Source organism: Lates calcarifer, linkage group LG9, assembly GCF_001640805.2.
Source record: "Lates calcarifer isolate ASB-BC8 linkage group LG9, TLL_Latcal_v3, whole genome shotgun sequence".
NCBI classification, from domain to species: Eukaryota; Metazoa; Chordata; class Actinopteri; family Centropomidae; genus Lates; species Lates calcarifer.
This window is the reverse complement of record NC_066841.1, coordinates 2,651,242-2,675,259: the sequence shown is the minus strand read 5'-3', so window position 1 is coordinate 2,675,259 and position 24,018 is coordinate 2,651,242. Positions and strand designations below refer to the sequence as shown.

At 40.9% G+C, this 24,018-nt stretch overlaps 2 protein-coding genes across 4 annotated transcripts in view; both read right to left on the bottom strand.

The window, feature by feature from the left end:
- LOC108901120 (amyloid beta A4 precursor protein-binding family B member 1-interacting protein) overlaps positions 1-7,796 on the bottom strand; it is a 50,678-nt gene extending 42,882 nt beyond the window's left edge. The window contains exons 1-2 of the mRNA XM_051072775.1: positions 7,729-7,796; positions 7,425-7,510 (exon numbers count right to left, since the gene is read on the bottom strand). The gene's annotated coding sequence lies outside the window, so the exon portion shown is untranslated. The remainder of the gene's footprint in view (positions 1-7,424; positions 7,511-7,728) is intronic.
- Positions 7,797-8,331: 535 nt separating this feature from the next.
- On the bottom strand, positions 8,332-14,841 carry spp1 (secreted phosphoprotein 1). 3 transcript variants are annotated; one of them, XM_018702486.2, is made up of 8 exons: positions 14,702-14,841; positions 11,206-11,279; positions 11,040-11,084; positions 10,867-10,941; positions 10,424-10,483; positions 10,160-10,300; positions 9,723-10,073; positions 8,332-9,629 (listed from the first exon to the last, which is right to left on the bottom strand). In XM_018702486.2, exons 2-8 carry the CDS (start codon positions 11,257-11,259, stop codon positions 9,195-9,197), a joined length of 1,161 nt encoding a protein of 386 aa, XP_018558002.1. In that variant the 5' UTR covers positions 11,260-11,279; positions 14,702-14,841; the 3' UTR covers positions 8,332-9,194. The 3 variants fall into 3 exon arrangements, with proteins under 3 accessions (XP_018558002.1, XP_018558004.1, XP_018558003.1); XM_018702488.2 differs by having other exon boundaries at positions 9,729-10,073; XM_018702487.2 differs by having other exon boundaries at positions 10,160-10,297.
- Between the last annotated feature and the right edge of the window lie 9,177 nt (positions 14,842-24,018).

The window sequence follows — 24,018 nt, the reverse complement described above, 5'->3', positions numbered from 1 at the left end:
GTTCACTTAAAACCAGTAATATCAACCTCTCAATGGTTAATGCTAACGTGGCTAAGAAAATATAAAATCTGAATTTTCCAGAGGCAGAGGTGAAGAAAACCTGAGGCGACTGTGTGATATTCGTGATGAAAAGAAGAAGGAAGAGCAAAGTTTCAGAGTGATGAAGTAACACACTGGTGTCACTCACACACACACACACACAGCCGTCTGACCAAACTGTGGCTTTAACTCTACTGTAAGATTCCACTGAGAGCTGGAGTCTGGCTGCCTTTCTCCACCACGTCATTCAGACTTCTTTCATCACCACTTGTCATTTCTCAATCAGCTCCTGTCAGATACTAAAGATCCTATATCTGTCCTATATCTGCACACTGTTAACCTCAATCAATTCTATTCTCTTATTTAACAAGGCAACAACTTGATGTGCGAGATCTTCCTCAGGCAACAAAACTCCTGGACAATTTGTGTGAGAGATAAAGGAAATAATTTCAGTTCCACCTTTAACACAGCGTCAGTCCTAAACTGCCAACCCCCTCGCCAAAAACGACCACTGAGACAAGTCTGCACAACCTGATTCCTTTCTACAACATCTGCATGTATGGTTGATACTTTACTGTTTAAAACACTGCAAACATTAGCGTCTTATTTCAAAGACGTGTCCACCCACAATCCCTGCCTCCACAGCTTGAATACAGTAAAATCAGAGGTCATTTGTGGGATTTTTTTCTTTAAAACTCAGGTTGTTGTGTAACATTTTGTCATTAAAAGGGAAAATACTTTAAGCAGCATCAGTAGAGACTAGGTTGAAGCTTTTGTGTGACTTTCTAAACTGTGTTTAATCTGCCGCAGGTGTATGAGTGAATACTTTTTATATTACTGTGTAATATTTCACCAGGTGTTTTGACCATCCCACCTCCACAAGTTCTAAAATATAACAGTACAGTATCTATAGATTTGCCAAAGAAAAATAAAAACATAACTCATGCAACAGAACAAATAAATAAAACCATCTGATTCACCACCACCTCAGCCCCTCCTCTACCCTTCACACTCTCGCCTCAGGAAATCCAGTATTACTCAATCCTCAGCCCCGGTCCTCTGCCCATCACACATCACAGCCCAGCCCAGGCCCTGCCTCTCAGCCCAGGCAGCATATATGAACCAGTCCTGCATGGAAGTCAGACATCTTCCTGCACTGAAACAGAGCGATCACAGCCGCACAGGGTCCCATTATTTCAACCGGACTTAAAAGAAGTTAGAAAACTGGTGAGTTTTAACATTTTTTTATTCTTATTTTGATTTTTGTTTTTGTTTTAATTTATATTTTATGATGTTTTAAGGGTCTATAAGCATCTTCTCACCAAGTATCTGATTATTTTTCTCTCTTTCTCTTTAAAAAACATGGTGGATTTTACATCTTCTGTACAGATTATTCCAGTTTTCCAGTATAAACCTGATTCTCACGCTCGGCATCTTGTTTCTAGTTTTGTGTAAGTGACTGTGTTTTTGTTTGTGGCTTCCCTCCTTCACAGACAGGAGGAGAGATGAAGCTTCTGTCGACTGCCCTCTTCATCATTCTTCTTTCAACAACCTCTGCCAAGCCGGTGAGCTAACCACAACACTGCATATTAATCCTCCCTCCCTCCATGGCTCCGCCTCGGCTCTCGGGTTGTTGGTGTAGCTTGAATTCCCGCAAACTACAATTTGATTTGTGTAGTATTTGTGTGGGGCAGACAATGGAAATTGTTTGCTGTCACTTCCAGTGGTTCCACTGACCACCCAGCAGCAGGACATTGTTGGCTACTGCTAAATCCAATATTTGATTTGAGTACCATGAAACCACCATGTCACAAATTGAGAGAAATAACATGGAAATTCTAGTGGGAACCACTGCAACCTAAGATTAACAAACTTCAACAACAGTAAATAACCAAACCTATGTTGAAAAAACGGGAGAAAAATGTTCTAGTACTTCTAGCCTGGTGTTACCTAATGGTGTATGAACAACAATCAGCAGCAATATCGCAATCTCCTCACGTAATTAATGCATTATCACTACGTATTTTATGCTTTTCCTGTGTCATTAATGCACATCTCCCTATACTATTCGTCACACATTGCACTCTACGCTTTTATGTTGCTTGTAGAATAGTAATTGCTTTTTACTTTCTATCACCGTTTTGGCACCAATATGCCAAGACAAACTCCTCATGTGTGCAAACTCACTTGACAATAAAGATAATTCTAATTCAGATTCTTACAAACCCCTAACCCTCCACCTAACCCTAATCAAAATGGTATTAAATGACATGCACGTAAATTACACATGAAAAAAGCTCAAAATACAAGATACATGACACAAGACCCAATCCCATAAGATCACACTAGTACATCCTGGAAATTAACAGCAAGACCTCTAGCAACCTCATCTGTCAATGTCAGTGCTGCTATTAGAAACACCCACACAGAGGTTTGAGACTTCTACTGTTCCCACAAATATGTTGCATCACCATAGCTTCTATTTCCTTTCACAAGACGTGAGGAGAAATCAAATTCAGTTGGACTTTTAAAGATATAATTGGACAGTTTGCTGGATTGTCTGTCTGCACGTGGCTTCAATGCCGACCTCCATGCCGCTACTAGAAGACTAGGTCTAGGCCTTTGTCTGACAGTATTCATTTGATATTTCCTCCTCAGATGGGAAGGCGCCGCCTTCATGATGCCGACATCGCCGACAACGGTGTGAAACAGGGATGGCTGGAGGGGAACAACAGGTGGCTTTGGCAGTCTACCGAATTTTCCAACTACAAAGACTCTTCCTCAGAGTCGTCAGAATCTAGCGAATCTTCGGAGAGTCAGTCTTCTGAGGAGTCATCGGAGGAAGTCGTCGTCACCGTTCAGACCACGCCACCCGTGATCACCACCGACATGATCACCACCGCTAACATGACAGCTCTCACTACCGACGACGGGAGCGCGCTCACCCCCGAACCGGACACGATGAGCACAAACGATCCGATCGTGACGGAGACCCCGCCCATTGCCACGTCGCCCGACGACGTGACTCACTGCGTTACCGTGGTGATTCCAACGGCAGCTCCCATTACAAATGGCAGAGGAGACAACTGAGCGGCTGTCATTCCGGTTAACACTTTCCTATTAAGGCTTTGGCATTTTCAGGAGATTTTCTGTCTTGCTGTGAGAGCTGAACCTCAGTGGGTTGAATGGGGGCTGGCTTTATCAACATGGGACGCAATGGTTAATGTGTGCTATAAGTAGAGATACTCAGTAAAACTAGTTTGAACTTAGGAGGTCAAGTAACTCGCTAACAGTATCACTGAGCTGTAGCCAAGTGCCTTAAGATGCACTTCCTTTAATGACCACTAGATGCTTTATGCGAAAATAGTACGTTGATGTCACTGTAGATTATTTAAAGGAGCTATTTGTAAGTTTTGCTATCGCTACGTAGCTAACGCTAGCATTAACAGCTGTTTGCTAGAAGAAATATTGTAACTTCAGCATCAAACTTGATTCCTTTGCTTGCCAAGAGCTGTCTCCAGAGGCAGAAAGCAACGCCAATGTTTTGCTTCTAGTTCAGTCACTTCTTCTCTTCTACTGATTTTAGCATGCTAACCAGCTAGGCCCTGGCTCATCTCATGACCTTCTGATAGCAACTCACTGTAGCATCCAGACTGCCCTGGAGCCTTATATTGTTAACGCAATGATGGCTGAAGCTCTTAGCAAGCGACCATCTCCACCATCTGCTCCCAGCAAGAAACTACATTCAACTGCAGAGAAAACTTACAAATAGCCCCTTTAAATACTGTATTTTACAATAAACATTGTTTAGTCTTTTTTTTTTTTTTTAAAAACACTGTTTTGGTTGCAATGTTCATGTATTATTGGGATTATATTGATGTTTTTTTTTTTTGCTGTTTGCCATCAAATGGTGATGCTATAGAGCAACTTTCTTGTATACCGAACCACTTAGATATGTTTATATATAGGGACATAACATAAGCAAATCAGTGGCTCAGTTATGTTTAGGTTTAAGTATTGACTGGATACTTTGTTGGAATTCTTCAAGTGTGCCAAAAAAATGTTAGTTTTAGCACTTACAAAGAACTAGGCCTGAAATAAAGTTTTAAAGTATTCATTTTTTTGTATTTTACAGATGCAGTGCCTGTGGCACAGGTTTATCAAAACCAGACCAGAAAAAGGCAGATAATTAAAGGCTTAAAATCCGAACTTCATGAATTAATGTGCTGATTCATCATAGTTCAGTATTTACAGAGAGAGGGACAAACATGGTTACCAGTATGTATGCCACAGCAGTGTGTGTTTATAGAGTTTGGAGGGTGTGTCCTGTTTGTCTTGTTAGCTCTTGTCTGTTGTCTGAGCACGCTGAACTTAAGACTTAGTTATTGCTGCAGTGGTTGTGGTTGTTTAATTATGTGTTCTGAATTTATCTTTTCCCAAATTAAATATGGCTTTGGCTGAGGACAATACCTAAATGTTGTTTGTTTCTGTTTTAACTTGTGTTATACTATTTTTTGTTAAGCAGGAATGTGTGTGATTGTATGAGCTGTATATAACAGTACTGACTTTTCTAATAGAGAAAAGTTTCTAAATTACAACTTAATTGTCATATTTATAAAATCATTTACTTCTGCACATCATTCTGCAGATCAGATTATTGATTAGAGTTTAAAGGATTTTTGATGTTTTTGTCCATTAGAGTTGTGTTTAACTTGTTTAACTTTTTTACCCCATTTTGTGCTACTTTATACTTTCACTTCACACATTTTAGAGAGAAATATTGCACTCTTAACTGCCCTACATTTATCTGACAGCTGCAGTTATATACAGTACAATCAAACCGGTGCTCGACTTTTGACACCTGACATAAAAACTGTGTATTTGGGGGCTCTTGCCACATATCAGATGCTTATATGTGGGTAAAGAGTAACTTATAAAATCCTGAAAATCTTGTTTTTACTGACCCCCAGTGGTTTAATTTGTCACCTGGCTGCTGTGGTGTACAGGTACAGGTGTACAGGTGTGGTTAGGAGTGAAACAGACCTGAAAGATCAAGTGCGGGCAGCGAACACTGCTGGGTCATGGGTCTTAAATAATTCTTTAACAGACATTTTCTTGCTTAAGGGTTAAGAACTCATTATTTTATCTTTCTCATAAATCATCTCACAAACCCTAAGATTTAATGCATAAATATGAATTAAATGTGTATACAGCAGCTAAAACTAGCGCTTTCTGTACTTTTACTTAAGTAGGATTTTAAAAGCAGAACTTTTAACAGTAACTGAGTATTTTTACATTGTTGTGCTGTACTTTAGCTGCTTAAATAAAGGATCTCTACTGTGTTCTACTCCTTGTACTCAGATGTTTTAAAAGGTGCTTCACAATCTGAGACTCCTGCCACTGCTCGAATACACTGGAGGGGGACTGGGATTTAATATGTGCTGATCATAGCTTTTAAACTGCAGCCATCAGTGTCAACCGTTTTCACTCCTTCTTATCATTGGAAATAATCCTTATGAAAATTGGGCAGAGGCAGAAAACTCTGAGACACATGACTAAAACTCAGAGTCACAAATACTCAAATCTCTCTGTACGGCTTGAAGTAGGTGAGGAATGTGGAATTGGGATGAACTGACCCCTTAAGGTCGAAGCAGAACTACTACTTCTGTAGGTCAAGGCAGTGAGTGAGAAATAAATAGTAAGTAAGATAAATACTGTTTGTAATTCAGACCTTTAACCTTTCTGTCCTTAAAGTTGTTTCTAGCTGAACAAAAACTAGCTCGAATCACTGCACAAAATCCTCTTCATTCCTTCTAACTGAAGTCTTAATCTTTGAGTTTTCAGTGGTGTTAATGGTGACTCAGCCCCATCTAGTGGAGAAAGTCAGTCATTACAGTATATGACAAACATCCAGGTTTAAAATCTGTATCTCAAGGATGTTCAGGAGAATGAGCAATGATGACGTGGCTGAAAATAAACCACAGGATCAGTACACACTATATGAAAACAGTGTGTGGGCGACTTGAACTCTGCACAGTTGTGACCTCAACCATATCCACAACCTTTGTAAAGTTTTTTTGGTAAGAAAAGCACCATTTCCAAGGCTGCTATCTTTCTACAAATCATAAACATTGAACAGAAAAACTGTAAGAACAACACTGAATTTCTGTTTTCTAGTGCTGGCGGCATATATCTACATTTTTCACATTGTACAGAAACAAAAATTCTGATTAACTGAATTAATCCTTTTTATCTCCCTATATATTCATCTCTCAAATATGCATGCAAAGGATGCATTCTACAGAAAATGGGTTTATTCATTATAATAAGTAAATTACACTCTCAGATCAGGAGGGTCTAAGGTTTCCAGTGACGCACAGTCAGTGACAACAGCTCAGTCTCAGTAACCAGATGACTTCAAATTATAGACTTCTTACCCCTGAGGGCAAGAGAAACTGTGGTGGGTCCATTAAAATCCTAAATGTTGTTTTTCTGTCTTTTTTTCCTCCAGATAATTTGGACCATGAACACTCAAAAAATGACTCAAATTCGTCTCAAATCCCTCTGCAGAATTACACATCTCCGACTGTGACTCAGGGATAAATATAGTCATCACAATTAGTCTATTATCCTCCTTATTATTATGTTAGTCTTCTACATAAAAGCTAAAGCTCAGATGTATTTACATTGCTGGACGAGCTGTCAGCGGCCCTCCCTGAAGGAGTGAGATGATGCCAAGGTGAAGAAGAGGGCAGGAGGGATTGACTCCAAACCCTGCAGGGTCAGGGCATCGTTCATCAACCAAGAAAATGTTAAGAAACACGAGTCTAAAAGTCTTTGAGGGATGTAAGGAGGAGGATGCAGCCTACAGCGTAATATTTAAGGAGGATAATTAAGTATATTGTTTCACTTCCACTCCACACCAGTGGAGTGTTGTGGCCTGAAACTCGAAACACTTAATAAATACCTGGGGAAATAACACCCAAACATCCCAACCAGAGTGGCATTTAATAGCTGTTACAATCCAGGGTGCACTGTTTCACCCATTTCACCCAAATAATAACATGTTTCACTGCGTCTGTCTGTGTTTCTGCTGGGAGATAATAAATCAAACCATACTGTGCCTGTGCACGACTGAACATAAATCCCTTATATCACTGAAGTTGTTTTGTTAGAGCAGAATTAGCTTGATAACCCTGGCAAACTGTATACGTCCTATCAAATAATGTAACTCCCTTTATTAGTAATTATCAATAACAGTGTCTACAGTGTCTGAGGAGGCCTGTTGTTATTGTTGTGCTGTATTTTCCTGTCAGTTCATTCACACATACTTGGATAAGCAGCTCAGGACTGTGACAAGAACATCAATCTTTACGCATTCTTACCTGTCTCGTCTTTCCACCCGAGGGGCTTCAGAGCTGCAGTCTGGAGGCGCTAACGATGTGAAACCTTTAATTAGTCTGAACTCCGTCTGTGGAAGGGAGGGAGGACATTAACAGATGAGAAGATACGTCTAGACAAAAACAAGGTGCTTCCATTTGAGATTTCTGTAGAAATAACTTTCATATTCCGGGTTATACTGAATGTTTTACAAGTTGATTACAGGATAAGTGTGTGAAATTTACGGGGATATATTCGCAGAAATGGGTTATGATATACACAAATATGTTTTTAACTGTGTTTAATCACCTAGAACGAATAACCGTTGCGTCTTCGTTCGCTTGAAGCTAGTCCGCCATGTTGTGCCGCCATTTTCCTACGAAGAAACCGAACTTTGTTTCCGCCTACGTATTTATGCGCATGTGCAGACCGTATCGTGCTTCCGGGTACAGATCGGACGCTGACCCAAACTTCTTTCGCGTTTTTAAGTAGGTTAAATAAGAGTAAAATGAAGCAGACGAAGAATAAACGAGAGAATACACGTTAGTTATTACCTAAAGTTTTACAGACTAACAATTAAATACCATATCGAAATATAGAATATATTTTTGTTTATATATATATTTGTTTTTTGTCAAGAAAAAGTTGCACAACCAAACCTTCCTTAAAACCATTTTATAAAATATCCATTTGTGCACAAACTGGACACAAGATAAAACATGCTAAGTAGAATTAGAGTGAGTTATATAATTTTAAACTTTGGTCAGAGCCAATTTAGCTTGCTTTATGCTAAGCTAGGCTGATTGTCTTATGGCTTTAGCGCTGTATGTATCACACAGACATGAGTGGCGTTGATTTGCTGTAACTGTCTTCCATCTAAAATTTTTTAAAAAATCAGACACAAACATGACCTCTTTTTATGAAAAAGAACTTTATTAATATTTTAGAAATGGTACAATATGATACATTACAGTAAACAACATGAGACAAACAACATGTAGTGTAGGTAGGAACTGTGCAAATGAACTGGAATGTGTTGTATGTATATGTGTACTGCACCTATACCTGATTGAACCCTGTAACTGGATGGTGAGTTTATGTCCTTTTATCTACACCAGCAGATTTGATACTAGCGAGCAACAAAGCTAAGCCACACAGGCAGCACATGTATGACTTAATGACAATTTAAAATTTTATCATGCTTGAGATGATTACAAATATTTAAATAAACTGTGTGCTTTCTCTCTTATTTCATAAGCAAAAAAAAAAACAACAACGTAGGTTTGCATATTGCAGTTACTAATTCAAGATTAAATGCAGTGTTGTGCTGGTGTAAATATCAGGACTCAAGTTTGATCTCCAGTTTTGACCTTTTGCCCTTCAGTAACAGAGGGGAGGAGGGCAATGGGACAAAGGTCATGAGGTCAGTCAACCTCCTGTTGCAGGTAGCAGTCGTCAGTTTCAACATCCTTTAATGATACATCAACCACTTTTCCCCTACAGGGTCAAACATGGGGTTTACCAAGACAACGAGACCACAGGGTGTGAAGAGTTACTGGTTTATTTAAATAGGACTGATCAGAAAAAGAGATTTCTGCCTCGCAAATAATTCCTGAACACATTGAAATCAATAATTATTGAGTCTTAGCTGTCCCTGTTTGGCCCTGCAGTGGAAAGTGGCTCAGAGGGGAGGGGGGTTTTGCACCTGGATGCAGCATGCGCTCTTTATGTGAATGCGACGCCACCGTCCACTCCATTTCCTGGATGGGCGGGGCTTATTTGGCAGTAATGACCATTGGCATGTCAGTGGTGGCGTCGGGTGCAGCCGCCTCCTCGTCTGAATCGCTCTCAGCGCTGTCGCTCTCCTCTGAGTCACTGTCGGCGGCTCCGGGCGTGGCCGTGGCCTCCTCGCTGCTCTGACTCTCCTCATCCTCGGACTCCTGGCTGGCGCTGGTGCTGTCGCTCGTGCTGCTGGTGTTCTCCTCCTCCTCCTCCTCCTCTTCCTGTGTGGCACTGGAGCTTTCGCTCTCGCTGGTGGTGGCGTCGCTGGCGCTTGCTTCGCTGGTGCTAGTGCTCTCCTCCTCCTCCGGAAGGGAGGCCTGGCGTGGGCTGAGGTCCTGAGAGGTTCCTGAGGAGGCGTCCAGACCCTGGGTCTCCACATCAGGGGTGCTGGTGTCCTCCTCCAGGATGTCAGAGTGGACCTGAAGAGCCTGGAGGTGAAGCAGAGGAGGGACGAGAGGATCTGTTTGTTAGACTCTGTCCAGACTAAATACCAAACTTTGTTAGTGGAAGTTTAAACTAACCTGTACCTTATACACCTTCAGTGACTTCTCCACCTCGTTGCCATCGGTCATGTCGTAGGCCATCTTCTTTCCTGTGCCGACAAACTCGTAGGACTTGTAGGGACCTGGCACCTTGTGGTAGGATTTGTCCTCCACGTAGACGATGGATTTGTAGTCACTGGGGTAGCCTCCCATGTTGTCACCACGGGCTGTCTCCGTGTCGGTGACGATGGTCGGCTCGATGGGGGCGATGGTGGTTTCGATCACGGGCTCTTCCGTGACGATGACGGGGCTGACGGTCGTGGGAGCCAGGGTAGAGGACTCGCCCAACTCTGAGCTGTCGCTGGATTCATCCTCCTCCTCCTCGGTTTCCTGGAGACCCAGAGGTCAGAGGTCAGAGGGTTAAAAGGTAATTTGGTGTTTGGAGCATCCACACAGGAAGCGGGATTTATACTCACGCTCTCCTCTGTTTCATCGTCGTCGTCGTCGTCGCTGTCGTCGCTGCTGACGCTGGCTGTGTCTGAGGTGGAGGCTGTGGCCGAGGCTGTGTCTGCGCTGTCAGACCTGACTTCTTGAGCTGGAGCCTCTGCTGCCGTCTGCTGCCAGAATCAATCATTCATTTAAAATCATTAACGCACAAAGTCGTGAACCTCCACTGAAGCACAGTCGAGATTAACAGCTCCGATAAATTTGATTTTAATTGTCGATTAGACGGCTCTCACCTCCTCGTCTGAACTCTCTTTGCTCTCGTCTGAGCCGGTGGCAGCTGCTGCTACGACGTTCTGCAACATCAGAGACGTGAGATAAATTTGATTAATCCTCCTTTTAGCTTTCGCTGCCTTACTATAAACAGAGTCAGGGTTTCAAAAAGTGGGTAAGGGGCAGGTAAGACAGGGAATCAGGAAGAGGTAGATGCAGGACTTAAAGGGGCTCTCCAGTCCTCATCACAAGAGACAGATTTACAAAAGAATGAGGCTAAGATATTCTCACTTATAGTCTCTAGTATGGGTCATACTCCATAAACTCTGGATCCTACACTTCCCTAACAGGAGAGCCTGGAGAGAGTACTGAGATGTGGAAACATAAGATGAGAGAAGTGACTGAACCAAAAAAAAAATGAAGTGAAAGAAAAAGAATAAATGGATGAAGTGAAGGAATATTTTACCTGCACAGCTGCTGCACGGGTCTGGGGAACCACCGCCGCCTGTTTCCTGATGGCTTGAGGTGCTGGTCGTCTCACCTGTGGACAACATCAATCAGCATGGATGTCTCTTTCTCTCTCTCCCTTCCTCCCTCTTTCCCCTCTTCCTCCTCCTCCTCCTCTCTCTAGATACTCACCACTTCTTCAGAGCTCTCTGAACTGCTGTCAGAAACTTTTCTCGCCTAAAAAGCAAAACAAAAATAAATCAGACACTTGGTAAATCAAGTAAATAAACCCCAAAAATGAACGTCAGAAATGTAAAAATTATCTTTAGGATTTGACTTGTTGGAGAAAACAACTCACCGGTCGGCAGAGAACTGTGGCGAAGAGCAGAATGAAAACAACAGCCACTTTCATTGTGTCACAGTTTCTGGTGTCTGGACAGGAAAGAAAAAACAAAATACTCAGGTTGATGTTACACAATAAAACATCACAGTACAACACAATAAAACAATAAAAGATAATCATGCTACACTGAACTCGTCCAGCACCAAAATACTCGTCCGGAAGGCCATAACTTCACAGGAAACACAATGACATGTCAAAGTGAAAATGAACTGTGAGTCTCGTCGGTAAGTCCTCTCCTCTCGCCCAGATTCCTTCCTAAAAATGGAGGCCGTGTGGTCACATGACTAGTTAACTAGCACTGGCACTTCCTGAAGCCCTGGTATGTCACAGGAAGTCATTAAGTCTTTAATTACAGAGTTAAACGAGCAGTAATATGTCCTTGACAACTCCGTTTTCTCTGTCATCAGTGAGAGAAAATCACATCATTCTGCAGCGTGGTTTGTTTAAATACAAGACGGGATGTTTCTGACTGATCCCGGTCCAAAAGATGTGAGAAAATAGCAGGTATGATTTGGAAAGATGGAATTACTCTGTGGGTGTTTGGCTTAAAAGATTTAAGGGAGAAAACCAGCATGATTTAGAGTTACTGCTGTCTAGTTTACAATTCCATCAATCATCCTGCAAAGCACCTTCTGAGGACGCGTGAACAGTGTTTAAAATTTAGAGGCTTAAAATGAAATTATGTCTTGCAAACAGACACCCCAAATGAAATCTTTCATAAAGCCTTGGGACATATTGATCAGAAATCCACTCAAACTCAGAGCTTTATTTCAGGATTTTTATCCTCAGTATATTGAAACATACAGTAGAATAAGGGAAATTGCTAAACTAGCATCAAGAAAATGGTACCTAATGGATAAATCTGTTATTTTCTACTTGTCATTTCTATTTGTGATTTTAAAAAAAGGCTCAGTAATTCCCTAAAACAGCAGATTTTTATAAACATTACCCAGAAAGGAGTAAAAAGTGCATTTGCTGGGACTATATTCAGTTGTGGATTTAAACACAATTCATTCTAGTCTGTTATTTCAGCAGGAGGATGGTGTATGTGGGTCTTTTTATGGGATTTATGGACAAAAAGCAAAAGTAACTTTACTGGCGTAGAGTTTTAGAGTAATTTCTACCTGTAAAACTCAGTATAAACATCAGTCTTTTCTCTGCAGGTGGTAAACCTTGTTAGCTACAGTTATTTTTTCTCTTACAGTAGCTCTACTTTTTGTGTATCCTGTGGGAGGAGCAGCCTGAGTGTCTGCTTCTATCTTTAATGATGGACTCTTCCTATACTATATAATTCACAGGGTTATAACTGGAAAGCCACAGTGCAGCAGAAACATGATAGACGCCCTTATGAGTGTGTGTGTGTGTGTGTGTGTTTCTGTGCATCTGGTTTTTGTAAAGTGAAGACATTTTTTGCAGTCCTCTCCGGGGCTGTCTGAAGATTAAGTCTTCTCCAAAGGTTTTGGAGTTAAGACTAGACTTAGGTTTAAGATAAGTCTGGAGTTATCAGCTAGCTAAGGTTTTATGTCAGTGAGGGGTGAGGACCAGTTAAAGTTAAACAATAAAGAAATAATATTCCAGGATTTTGTCTTGTCCTTTAGTCTTTTAAGGTACAGTTTGATGGGAAATACACTTTTCTATCTTCTCGTTTAGGATTCACACCTCAGCTGTGTATGCTAAAAGTGAAGCTAAAGTTAGCTTAGCAACTAGCAGAAACTAATCTTTGTGTCTCTTTTTAAAAAAATACAGGATAGTTTTCTATTTTTCATCTTTCTCTAAAACCTGAGACATATGTGCATGCAACAACGTGACAAGACTAAGGGATTGTGAGCAACATAATTTTGGTTTAAGCCAAAATATGATTTTTGTCATTTAGATTTTTAAAATAAAGCAAACAAACATATTCGCCTAGAGATTAAAAACACCACTGTCTCAGCCATTTTCCCAAGATTATTGATTTGTTTTGTTTTGTTTTTGTTCATATTAAAATAGTGTTATTGTAGGACGCCCCCAGCTGTACCAGCTCTTATTTTGAAAGGGGGTAGAACAGGAAGACACCTTGACCTGACACTCTGCTGGAATTAGTTTTTTCTTAACAAGACTAAACTCCCACAAGAAAACTCTCCTCAGCTCCTCGGTTAAAAACCACAGTTGACTGAGCTGGTAGTTAATCAGTGTGTGTGTGTGTGTGTGTGTGTGTGTGTGTTGTCAGTGTGTTTGCTCAGTGTGGTTAGTCAGGGCTGGTCCTGGTCACATTAGCTTCCTGCTGCCCACAGCTTCCCCTTCTTGTCCTGGTGTCACTGTGACACTAATCAGCCAATCAACCGCAACCGCCCCCAGATTCACCTCCGACCAATCACAGGCCAGGTTTCCACAAACTGTTAAATCTTAAAAAAGAACTCATAATTAACGGCAATAAACTGCAGCGTGTTTATAGCGGATAACCAAACCCTTCTGTGGGTTTGTTCAACACTGACTTTTAATTTTAGATAATATTGAATCATTTGTGTTTGAAAAAACGTTTTACTCTTTAACATTTACACCAAATGTACTGCAAAAATAATCTTTAAAATGCTGATTATTGAGCCTTAAATCTGCTGATGCTTTTGATTAGTTTCACATTTTGATGAAGCTGGTTTAGGTATTTAGTAGAAATGAGTATGTGGAAACCACAGTGTGTGAGGCAGATTGCAGAGCGAGAGTCAGATGATTTGTACTGGATTAGAGTTTAAATAGATAAAACAGGTAGTTTTCTTCACTTATTTCCAGGAAAGATAAGATTCTTTGACTTAATTGCAAACATAAGAAAGATTAAAGCCTGTATGCAGTGTAGCTCTGGACTACATTTGCTTTTTTATTGCCTAAATACACAAAGAAATCCTTTAAAATAATGCATTATGTTGCCAAAAGTATATAGACACCGGGCATTTTCTACATCCAGGATAATTAAATGTGTGATTCCAGAAACATGGGCACAGCCCAGAGTCTTCTGGGAAGATTTGCCAACAGATTTCTGAACCTGGCTGCAGGGATTTGCTCCAACTCTGATGCTGGGTGATAAGATTCATCCCAGAGGTGTTGAGTTCAGGGCCAGTAAAATTTTTCCACACCAAACTGGGAGCAGTATTTTAAGGATTAAGATTTCCCTTAGTTGCAACTAAAGGGCCCAAACCATGAGAAACATCCTTAGACCTAAATCACACAAAAGGCACTGCATGTAGACGAGGTAGTCCACATACTTTTGGCCAGATTGTGTATTTTACATGCATGAGACAACTCCCACTTCAGTGCTTGTTCCTGAATGTAGCATTCTTTAAGGTTTAAAAAAAGCAGCTTGTACAAATATTAACCTGCACAAATATTATCCCACCTCTCATCACAGCTTCAGCGCTGCAAAAAACACTGTGCACAGTAAATAAACAGCACGTTCAGTTTGATAAATATTCATCCTGACCTTGTTTGCAGGTGGAGGAAGCTTCAGCAGCTGGAGCCGGAACAGACCGAGGTGCTCTCTCTCTCTCTTTTAGTTTATCTCCTGGTTTTTCCCTGGATGTTGTTTGCTGCTCGGTGATGGTGCAGCTCAGACCGAGGCAAGGTTTATAAACCCTCCAGCGTCTGGCAGCGGCCAATCAGCTCGCAGCTCGTGATGTCATGAGGTTAACCGCTCCGTGGTCCACCTCTCCTCTCCCTCTCCCACTCTTCCTGTGGTTGGTGCTGTGGTGGTGTGGGGGCAAATACACACATGTAACACACACACTCACACAATGCAAAGACAAATACATGGATAAAGACACTTACAGCCCAGACAGAAGCATGTGGATGTACTTTTTCTCTGTCACACACACTCATTCTTCCTGTGTGTGGAGTTAATTTAAGGACATGTAGCGACAGGCTCGGGGAAAAACAGCAGCGTACAGTGGCGGGTGGTATGACAGTGATTCAGCTTCCTCACAGACACAGGAAAATCATCTGACTGAGGTCTCTCTGGATAATTGAGAATTTGTCTGTGACACCAGACTGATTTGTCTTAAGCTGTCGAACACGGGGAGGGGAATGGTTTTTGTTTTTATTCTGTGTGTATGATTAACTTTTTATGACAGAACCAGACCAGATAAAAAAAGAAAGAGCAGAGCTAAGGGAGTAAAAGGAAACAAATCTAAGATAAGATGCAAGATACGTGCAATTAACAAGTGGAAAACAAATTCACAGAAACAAACAGGACGCTGGAAAGAGGCAGCATCAGTCGTCCAAACAACCAAAGAGAGATCAATTAGATTATAAACAATCGGATATGGCGAAATTTGCTCACAAACTTGATCACAAAAGAAGCAAAGGAGTCAGTCACACTCACTGACTCACTTAAGAGCAGATAATTACTTTGACAAATACATAACAAGTTGTAAATTTGTGATTTCTGCCATCAGTTGTGTCTTTCTGTTATCTATTAAGATAAATTGATTTTTTATTTCCTTTTTAATCAAAGTTTTTATATTTTTTTCCCATTATATAAGCTGCACTTTCATCTTAAATAATGTTTATGATTGCTTCAAAGCTAAACAGTTATTGTCAGGGGGGATCCAGACAGACATTCTCTGAATTCTCATGTAATTTGTATTTTAACGCTCGCAGACGACAGAATCATTAAACCTGATTAGCTCGTGCTCGTGCTCGTGCAATTACAACCTGCAATTACAGTAAAAATGTCTGAGTGTGTCTGAGTTGATGTCTGACACACTCACGTACTGGCTGGGTGCTTATATACTGTATACATAAACACATACTCTCGTGCAGAAGTACATTAATGCACTGACACATAAAACCAGACACCTGCGCTCACACACCTACATATTTTGCAGAAGTAGACTTGTTTACATTTAAATGCACTGACACATAAAACCAGACACCTGCGCTCACACACCTACATATTTTCAGGCATCTGATCTAGACACAAACTGTGGAGTTATATATATGATATACAACCTGCACTGATTATATAACATGACACAGTAGAATGTGCTGCCGCCATCTTGTTTTTACACTGTTGATTTGGTGCATTGTGATTTGGTTGACGCTAACGAGGACAACAAGTCTAAGTTTAGCAAAATGGAGTATAAGGAGCAGAAAACCCAAAATGTAATGAAGACGCAGGATCTCAGAAGGTTAAAGACTGAATAAATCTCCACTGTGCACTGTGTGTTTTGGATGAGGAACTCATGTCACAGTCTCTTATTTTCCTACAGCTATGGCAGGTGATGCTATATGTGTGCTTTGTTGTCTGATTGGACAAACACTTACCCACATGCAGGTGTGAGGTGGTCACAAAGCAGCACAATGAGTCATGCTCCCACAGGACATTAAAAGATGAAATACGGCAGCAAAGCACCTGCCTTTTGCTGGGAAACAGGGTGGATATGAATCACAATCACTTCACGTTACTTACTGTTTTGGCAACATTTCTAATGAACCTAAATCAGTAATTCATGACAGCTGCAAATGCACAGATACGGAGATTAAAGTCATACATAAATGGTTAATTAATGCATTTAACGTACTGATTGCTGGACGCACAAACACAGAAAAGGCAGTTTATCTGTCAACGCCGTTCGTTAGTCACTGGGTTAACACACACTGACAGTCTGATTACAGTAACACAGTGTGTCATCACCCTGATGGTACAGACATGTTGAACTCTGACAGCTTGATGAGCTCTGAGGCCTCAAGAATCACAAACGTACAATTACACACTCGCTCAAATCAAAGCCTCCTTCTCTTGCCGACACACACTGAGGTATGTCGCACATGAAACACAGTGGGGGCGTCCTGCTCGGTCTTGTATGACCCCTGGAGAACTGTCGCTGTCTGATAATTGCAGGTTGTAGATCTTTTCTGTTTTTAAAGACGTCTGTGTTGAGGAGTTGGTGTGTATTTGTTCTCCTTATAAACTCTCAATGCCTTGTGTGACCTTATATTGGGGCACAGATAATTTATAATCAGTGATACAAACCTTGAGCCCTGAGCTTTCAATGAACACAGATGTGATAGGATGCTGTGTGTGTCAGTGTGTGTTAACCTGAGTGATTTGGAGTTTGCTGGAAAAAGGATTAAATGCGGAATAAAGCAGCATGAGACAGCAGACAGACCTGTCTGAGATGAATATGTCAGGACTTGCTGGATAAAGTCTCAACCTCTGTTTTCATCACATAAATATGTTTAAGTTTCATGTTTATGTTTCTGTCTTTGTGTGTGTTTGTTTTATTGTCACTGTTGTAGCTAAATAGTGCTAGCTTAGCTGCTAGCTAGTTTTAGTACGTTTAATGTATTCTCAATAAAACAGCAACAAGAAGTTGCTGATTGACTAAAAAAATAATAGTGGAACTATATGTAAATTTTGCTATTGCTACATAGCTAACATTAGCTAGAGATGCTCAGTACGGCTGGTTCAAAGTGAGGTTAAGTAATTCGCTAACTAGCTAAATAAAAATGGGTTGTAACCAAGTGCCTTAGGAAAGCCTTTTAATGACCACTAATGCTTTATCCAGAAATAAAACATTGATCACTGTAACACTGTAAATTCTTTAAAGGAGCTATTTCTAAGTTCTGCTATCGCTACATAGCTAACGTTAGCTTAGCATCTCTTTGATTACTAGGAGATGAAATGTTGTGAGTAGACCATCAAACTTAATTCCTTTATTCACCAGGAGCTGTCTCCAGAGGTGGAAAACACCAACAATGTTTTGTTTCTACTTCCACCAGAAGTTAGCATGCTAACTAGCTAGCTCCAGCCCTGGTAACCCGTCTCATTACTTTCCGAAAGCAACTCACTGTAGCATCCAGACTGCCCTGAAGAAGAAGCGCTACTCCAACCTCTTGTATTGGAAATGCAAAGTTGGTTGAAGCTCTCAGCTAGCTAACCATCACCAAAACCTGCTCCTGGAAGCCATCTTCTGTTAGTTTTGTTGCGCCTGTTTGGGTCAAGAGAAATTAAAGTCACTTGTATTGGTTGGTAAAGTCTGATAATCTCATGTAATTCCAGTAGAGTTCTGCCCAACTTTGGCAGAGGCTTAATCAACGAGGTTAAGTGGACTCACCTGTGTGGGTGTACTGGGCCTTTACGTTACAAATCTCCTGTCTATAATCGCTGCTATCTCAGATTTTACTGCTGTTTTTTCAATACTTAGCTACACTTTCTAAACCTTTTGGGTGTTTGAGTAATTATTTGTGTGCAAATGTGTGTCTGTGTGAAGAAGTAATAAAGAAAAAACCAGTGACACCAAACAACCAGAAGAAGAAGAAAAAGAAAATGCCAACTAAGACAAACCGCTGCTCCAACAAAGAGGACAAAAAAAAAAAAACCTCTTAACAGTAAAAACATCAAACGTGATGAGTGGAGGATGGCCCGGTCTCTGGTCTGGGACACTGAGTATCCTGTAAGGCCTCCTACAGTTTCCAACATCAGGGATAAAAACAAATATGAGTGGTGTGAACTGCTGGTGTGAAACGTTTATTTGGAAAAACACAAGAGTGTCGTTTCATAGTTCAATAAAATTGTCCCAAAAAGGACCAAGTGCAACTAAAAACAGGTCAAGTGGACTAATATTTACACCGTGAATCAGTATGTGCGTGTGTTTGAATCTCTTGCTCTCTGCTTGTGTGGCCATTTGTTAAGTAGAAATGTCAGTGTGTCATGTTCATTCCCTTCGTTTGTCTCTTTTTCTGTCTGTGTTTTTTGTCTATAGGTGCTCATATGCCTGCATTCCTCAGATGTGTGTGTGTGTCTCAATGTGTATTTACATAAATTGTTTACGCTTGCAATCTGCCACGCTTCACCAAAAAACACAACCACAAAATAACACACTAATCTCACAGTCTGATCACTGTCTTTAAAATTTATCGCCTCTGTGTCGACTCACATCAGTCAGGAAACAAAGAAGAGATGAGAACATTCAAGTAGAGTAAAATTAAATCTGACAATAGAGACTTAACGAGGATTTTACCTTCTTTCTCTAATGTGTATTGGATGCAAACTGTAATTGAAATAATAATGATTTATGTGGTTGAAGTCAGTACTGCATCATACGATCATGCTGCAAAGGAAGCAAGTAGTCAACATTTTTTGATTTAAAATATTTAGACATGTGTACTGCAACTGTTAAACTGACTGGACAGGACTCTGTGAAGTGACCCAAAGTCAGTAACTACCTGTCTTCAAATTGAACTAATTCCAGAAAGAACCAACCAGAAGAGATAGTTTGTTTAGGCTGGTTAGCTAGCAGCAATGGAGGAAGCAAAATGGAGAAAACAAACAAAATGACCAGTTGGACATCACATGACATGGAAACTAAACACTTTACAGGATTTTTTTTCCAGGACTGCTGTGTCAGACTGCATTAATTTTAGCTTGTTGAACGTAAATAACAAAATCTTAAGTATTTTTGCAAGATCTCACAAAAGTTTCTCGAGATCTCACAAGACTGTACTTTTGCGAGATTTCACGAAACCTTTACAAAAGTTTTGTAGAAGCTTCATAACATCATGGGACTCCACTCTGTATGATTCTTTTTGATACCTTCCTCGTGTTGTTAGAAGACTTAAAGTCACATTATCATGTTTTTTAATCCAAACACACATGTATTGTGAGGCTGATGTCATTGGTCATTTTCTACTCTTGTAAAAAGCTTGTGAGGGGCCTCGAACTCTGTGGTCGCCTCAGTGTGGAAATATTCCTTTTAATAGCGACCTCAGGATATTTGTGTGTTCATACAAATTGCCGCGTTAATCTTTAATAGAACATTAGTCCATCAACTTCTGTTATTGTAAAAAATATATGCGAGAGCGTTAATGGATGTTGGGAAAGATCAGATGTGGTTACTGGCTACTGGTGGAGACGGAACAACTTGACGTGGAGTTTCACACATCGCCTCAAAGACGTGTACGTGTGCGCTGGATGCAAACACACACACACACACACACACACACACAAACAAAACACACTCTCCAGGCTGTAAATGTGGTGGAACACTGGCTGGCAGACAGTGGAACAAGACATAAATGAGGAGAATGAGAAACCAGATATGATAAGGACTTTCCCAGACTCTGTGTGTGTGTGTGTGGTGTAAATGTACGACACTTCTAAGTCTTAATTTCCACGTCTACAAAACTTCTATTGGAGGAGTGGTGTGTTGGATTGCATTAAGTTGTGCAGGTGTTCTTCTTATTTTATCCGTTTCCACCAGGTATTAGCATGCAATCAGTATCTGAATATATAATGTATAACATACTGTATACATGTGCTGGACTTTCCTGCAAGAGAAAGGCAGGTACTTCTCAGGCCAAAGTTCAAATAAGTGAACTGGAAGAAGTGGAAAGTCATGACAAGGTGACCAATCACACCTGAGACCTGTCAGATAATCATTATATATACATTTTTTAATATATATTTACAAGACTCTGATCAGATGCATCTCAAACACCAAGCTGCAGGATACTTAATTTGGACTGACTGCTCAGTGGATCTGCTCACCGGTGGCTGAGTGCAGGAAGTGCTGGTGGAGATGAAGATGAAAAGTAACAGGTAACACCACCTTCTTCGCTATCTCTAGCCACCCAGCAAAACCCTACGCACTAGTCAACATTGCTTTTCAAAGGACAACAGTCACGTGACTAATAGGGGAAGTGGAATTTGCCATCGTGCTACCAGTCCTCTGCCTTCTTACTTGATTTGATTACCTGTCTTTGTTTTCCCCTTTGCCTTATTATTTGTTTGTGTTTGTCCTCAGCTGGGTGTGACCGACCAACATTCCATTCTACCACCAAAATCACCCCCTCACCTGCCGTTCATCATCACTGATTACCACCTCCTCCTCTGCAGCATCTAAGCCCGGTCATCTTCTCCAATCTTTGCCAGTTCGATGTTAACATCCACAGGACGGTACCTCCACAGCTCCCAGCTCCCTCTGCCATCAGCTTAGCTGGATATTGTTTACAACAAACTGGCACTGGCTGACTCCACCTCTTCATCCTCCTAATTTTCAAAATAAGATCTGATCAATCAAACAATGTGTGCAGAACTAGAATAACAAGAACCCTCATAAATACAAGGTGTGACAACATGTCCAGATACAGATCACAGGTTTATACCAAGTCTAAATGGGATGTCATTTGGGATCGTGCATACAGAAAGTGAAATAAAGAGAGAAACTAAAAGAAAATGGAAAGAAGCAGTCTCACAACAGCGACTGCTTTAAACCTAATTTGTGTATGTTTGACTGACTCTGCTAAAACGATGGTGAAACCGGCCACAGTTTGGATCTTTTCTGCCTGAATTTTGCATCTTCCATAAACAAAGTCTGGATAAGCCGCGGTTGTGGAGGCAGGAAATAAATACATTGTGAAACAAACAAGGCCCTGGCTTTATGTGGTTGGGGTTGCCTATTCGCCGAGCAGTACTGCAGCCAAGAGTTGGACCTCTGCAACACAAACACACAGCTCAGTAAGAATAATACAGTTAATCTGGTGAAGAGCTCCTAAATAAAAACAGAATAAAAACAGGCTTCAGGACTGAACCTGGCAACCAAAGAGACAATTAATCTACAATGGTGCTGCTGATTTTAAAGCATTTCCAAATGAAATATAAAATAACCAATAAGAAAAATAAAAGGAAGAGAGGAACAAACAACTTGAAGTAAAATGTGTTTTTGAAAAACAGAAAAATAAAATTGTTCTTTCAGAGTTTTTATCACTTCCTGATGTCTTGCAGACCACAGGTTCACAAATCACACACAAACACACACACACATTCACACTGCAGGTCTGTAATATTCTTAGTTTCCACCCCCAGTTTCCACGGTGACTGGGTCTGGGTGGCTGTTCACTTCCTGTTTCTGGTTTGGCAGCAAATCTGGTGTCTCACTTCCTGGAACCAGCAGCGTGGCTTTCATCACAAATACATTTTTAGGATCACATAATAAGTCAAGTCGACTCAGGATGTCATGGGGTCATCTGAAAACAGTGACTTACATGTTCCCTTATTGGCCATAACATCGAAACCAGTGATGGATGAAGTGAAACCTTTGGTCCTGACATTCGTCTGGATGTTAGACTAAGGACACCCCCCATGACAACGGCACTTCCCCAGCAGAACAATGCTCCCATCACACCACAAAAACTGCTCAGAAAGACTCCAAGAACATGACAAAGAGCCCAAGGTGTTGACCTGGCCTCTGAACTCCCCAAATCCCAATCTGATCAAGCATCTGTGGTATGCACCAGAACAAGCCAGATCCATGGAGGCCCCACCCGGCAACCCACAGGACCCAACGGATCTGCTGCCAACGTCTCAACACCACACACCACAGGACACCCCCGGAGGTCCTGTGTCCCTGCCCCGACGGGTCAAAGTGACTGATCTGTGTGTATTATCAACAAAAAGCGTGGGATTCATGCAAGAACATTTTCATATTGTTTCCCTAAACTTTTTCCTTTGTAGGAAAAGATAGGTTTGTAAACATAAGAAAACCACAGACACTAAAATCACTTGTTAAATCAGTTGTACATTCTACTGAAGAACAAATCTGTTCCTGTGAACGGTTCTTACTGTACTCAAGGTACAACTGTGTTTTATTTGTTACTGTCTTGTCCTAAATGTGCAGTTTGTATTTTACGTCCATGCATTTCACATTTATTTATGTATGCATGTTTCTATCCATCTGCTGCTGTATCCAGCCCAATACAAATGTCCTTCAGGACAGTAAAGTTCCTCGTATCTTAGCATATCGTATCATAACATTTTAGTCTTAAATTCAGCTATTCAGACCTATTTTCTGACATTTTCTTATATAAGAGAACACGTTGGACCTGATGGGAGTAGCTGTGTGATTTGTTGAATGCAGTCAAAGTAGCAGGCCTCTTGAACAGGATGATCACTCTATTACTGTTGGCTGCTTTTTTTCGTAAATCACACTGACGTCCCTCGTGTGCTGTGCAGCTGATTTGAGCTCTGGTCTGGTTTCTTGGCCAAGAAACGAGAGTCTCTGTCCAAGAAAACTGCGGAGCTGTTGAGAACATGTTGTTGAGAACAAACTGCAGGGAACAACCTCTAACACCACGGTTAAGACAAGATTATGGGTTGGTTAGCTTTGTTGTGACTCTGCTGTTGCCAGAATCTCAAACCTGGCACAAGCACCGGTCACCCAACTCTGTCCAATAAAGAAACTACTCGTACGTCACATTACCTCTGTTTACAAGCTCTGGTTTGGTTGTAGATGGGCATTGTGAACCTAAACAGACTAAATATGACAACAGCAATAAAGCCGACTTTGGTTCGAACCAAAGAAAATAAACTTCAGTGGTAGCAGGCTTTGCTTAAACTGCAACGGTTGTGTAGATGCTGGTTTGGTGAGGGATTCTGTATTGTCCCTCAGTTTGTCATTAGTGGCACGAGCTGATTGTCATGTGGGGAAGCATGACTGGTGTGTTATGGGTTTTTAATCAGTGGGGAATTACAGGATAGAAACAGGCGCTTGGTTTCCCCCTGAGTTTCCATGTATAAAGCTACAGCTGTAGAGTGAGATATCACAGCTTTAACCAGAGTTACAGATACCTAGAAACATTTTGTCTCTAAGTCATTCTTTACCTGTACGGCTAAAAAGTGTCTGATCTGAGCAAGAACAGATGCTAACAATTGTGTAAAAGTATTTTCAGTTAAAGACAACAACTACTTGTGCATGGTTTTATTACATTTTCTATATTGAATCCTGGTCATATATCATTGTA

Excerpts from the sequence above, each read along its gene's own strand:
- spp1 (XM_018702486.2), bottom strand. The coding sequence starts at position 11,259 with ATGAAAGTGGCTGTTGTTTTCATTCTGCTCTTCGCCACAGTTCTCTGC. Across the intron at positions 10,301-10,423 it reads AAGAGAGTTCAGACGAGGAG|CAGACGGCAGCAGAGGCTCC; the intron begins GTGAGAGCCGTC and ends TGATTCTGGCAG. Across the intron at positions 9,630-9,722 it reads TGAAGGTGTATAAGGTACAG|GCTCTTCAGGTCCACTCTGA; the intron begins GTTAGTTTAAAC and ends CTTCACCTCCAG.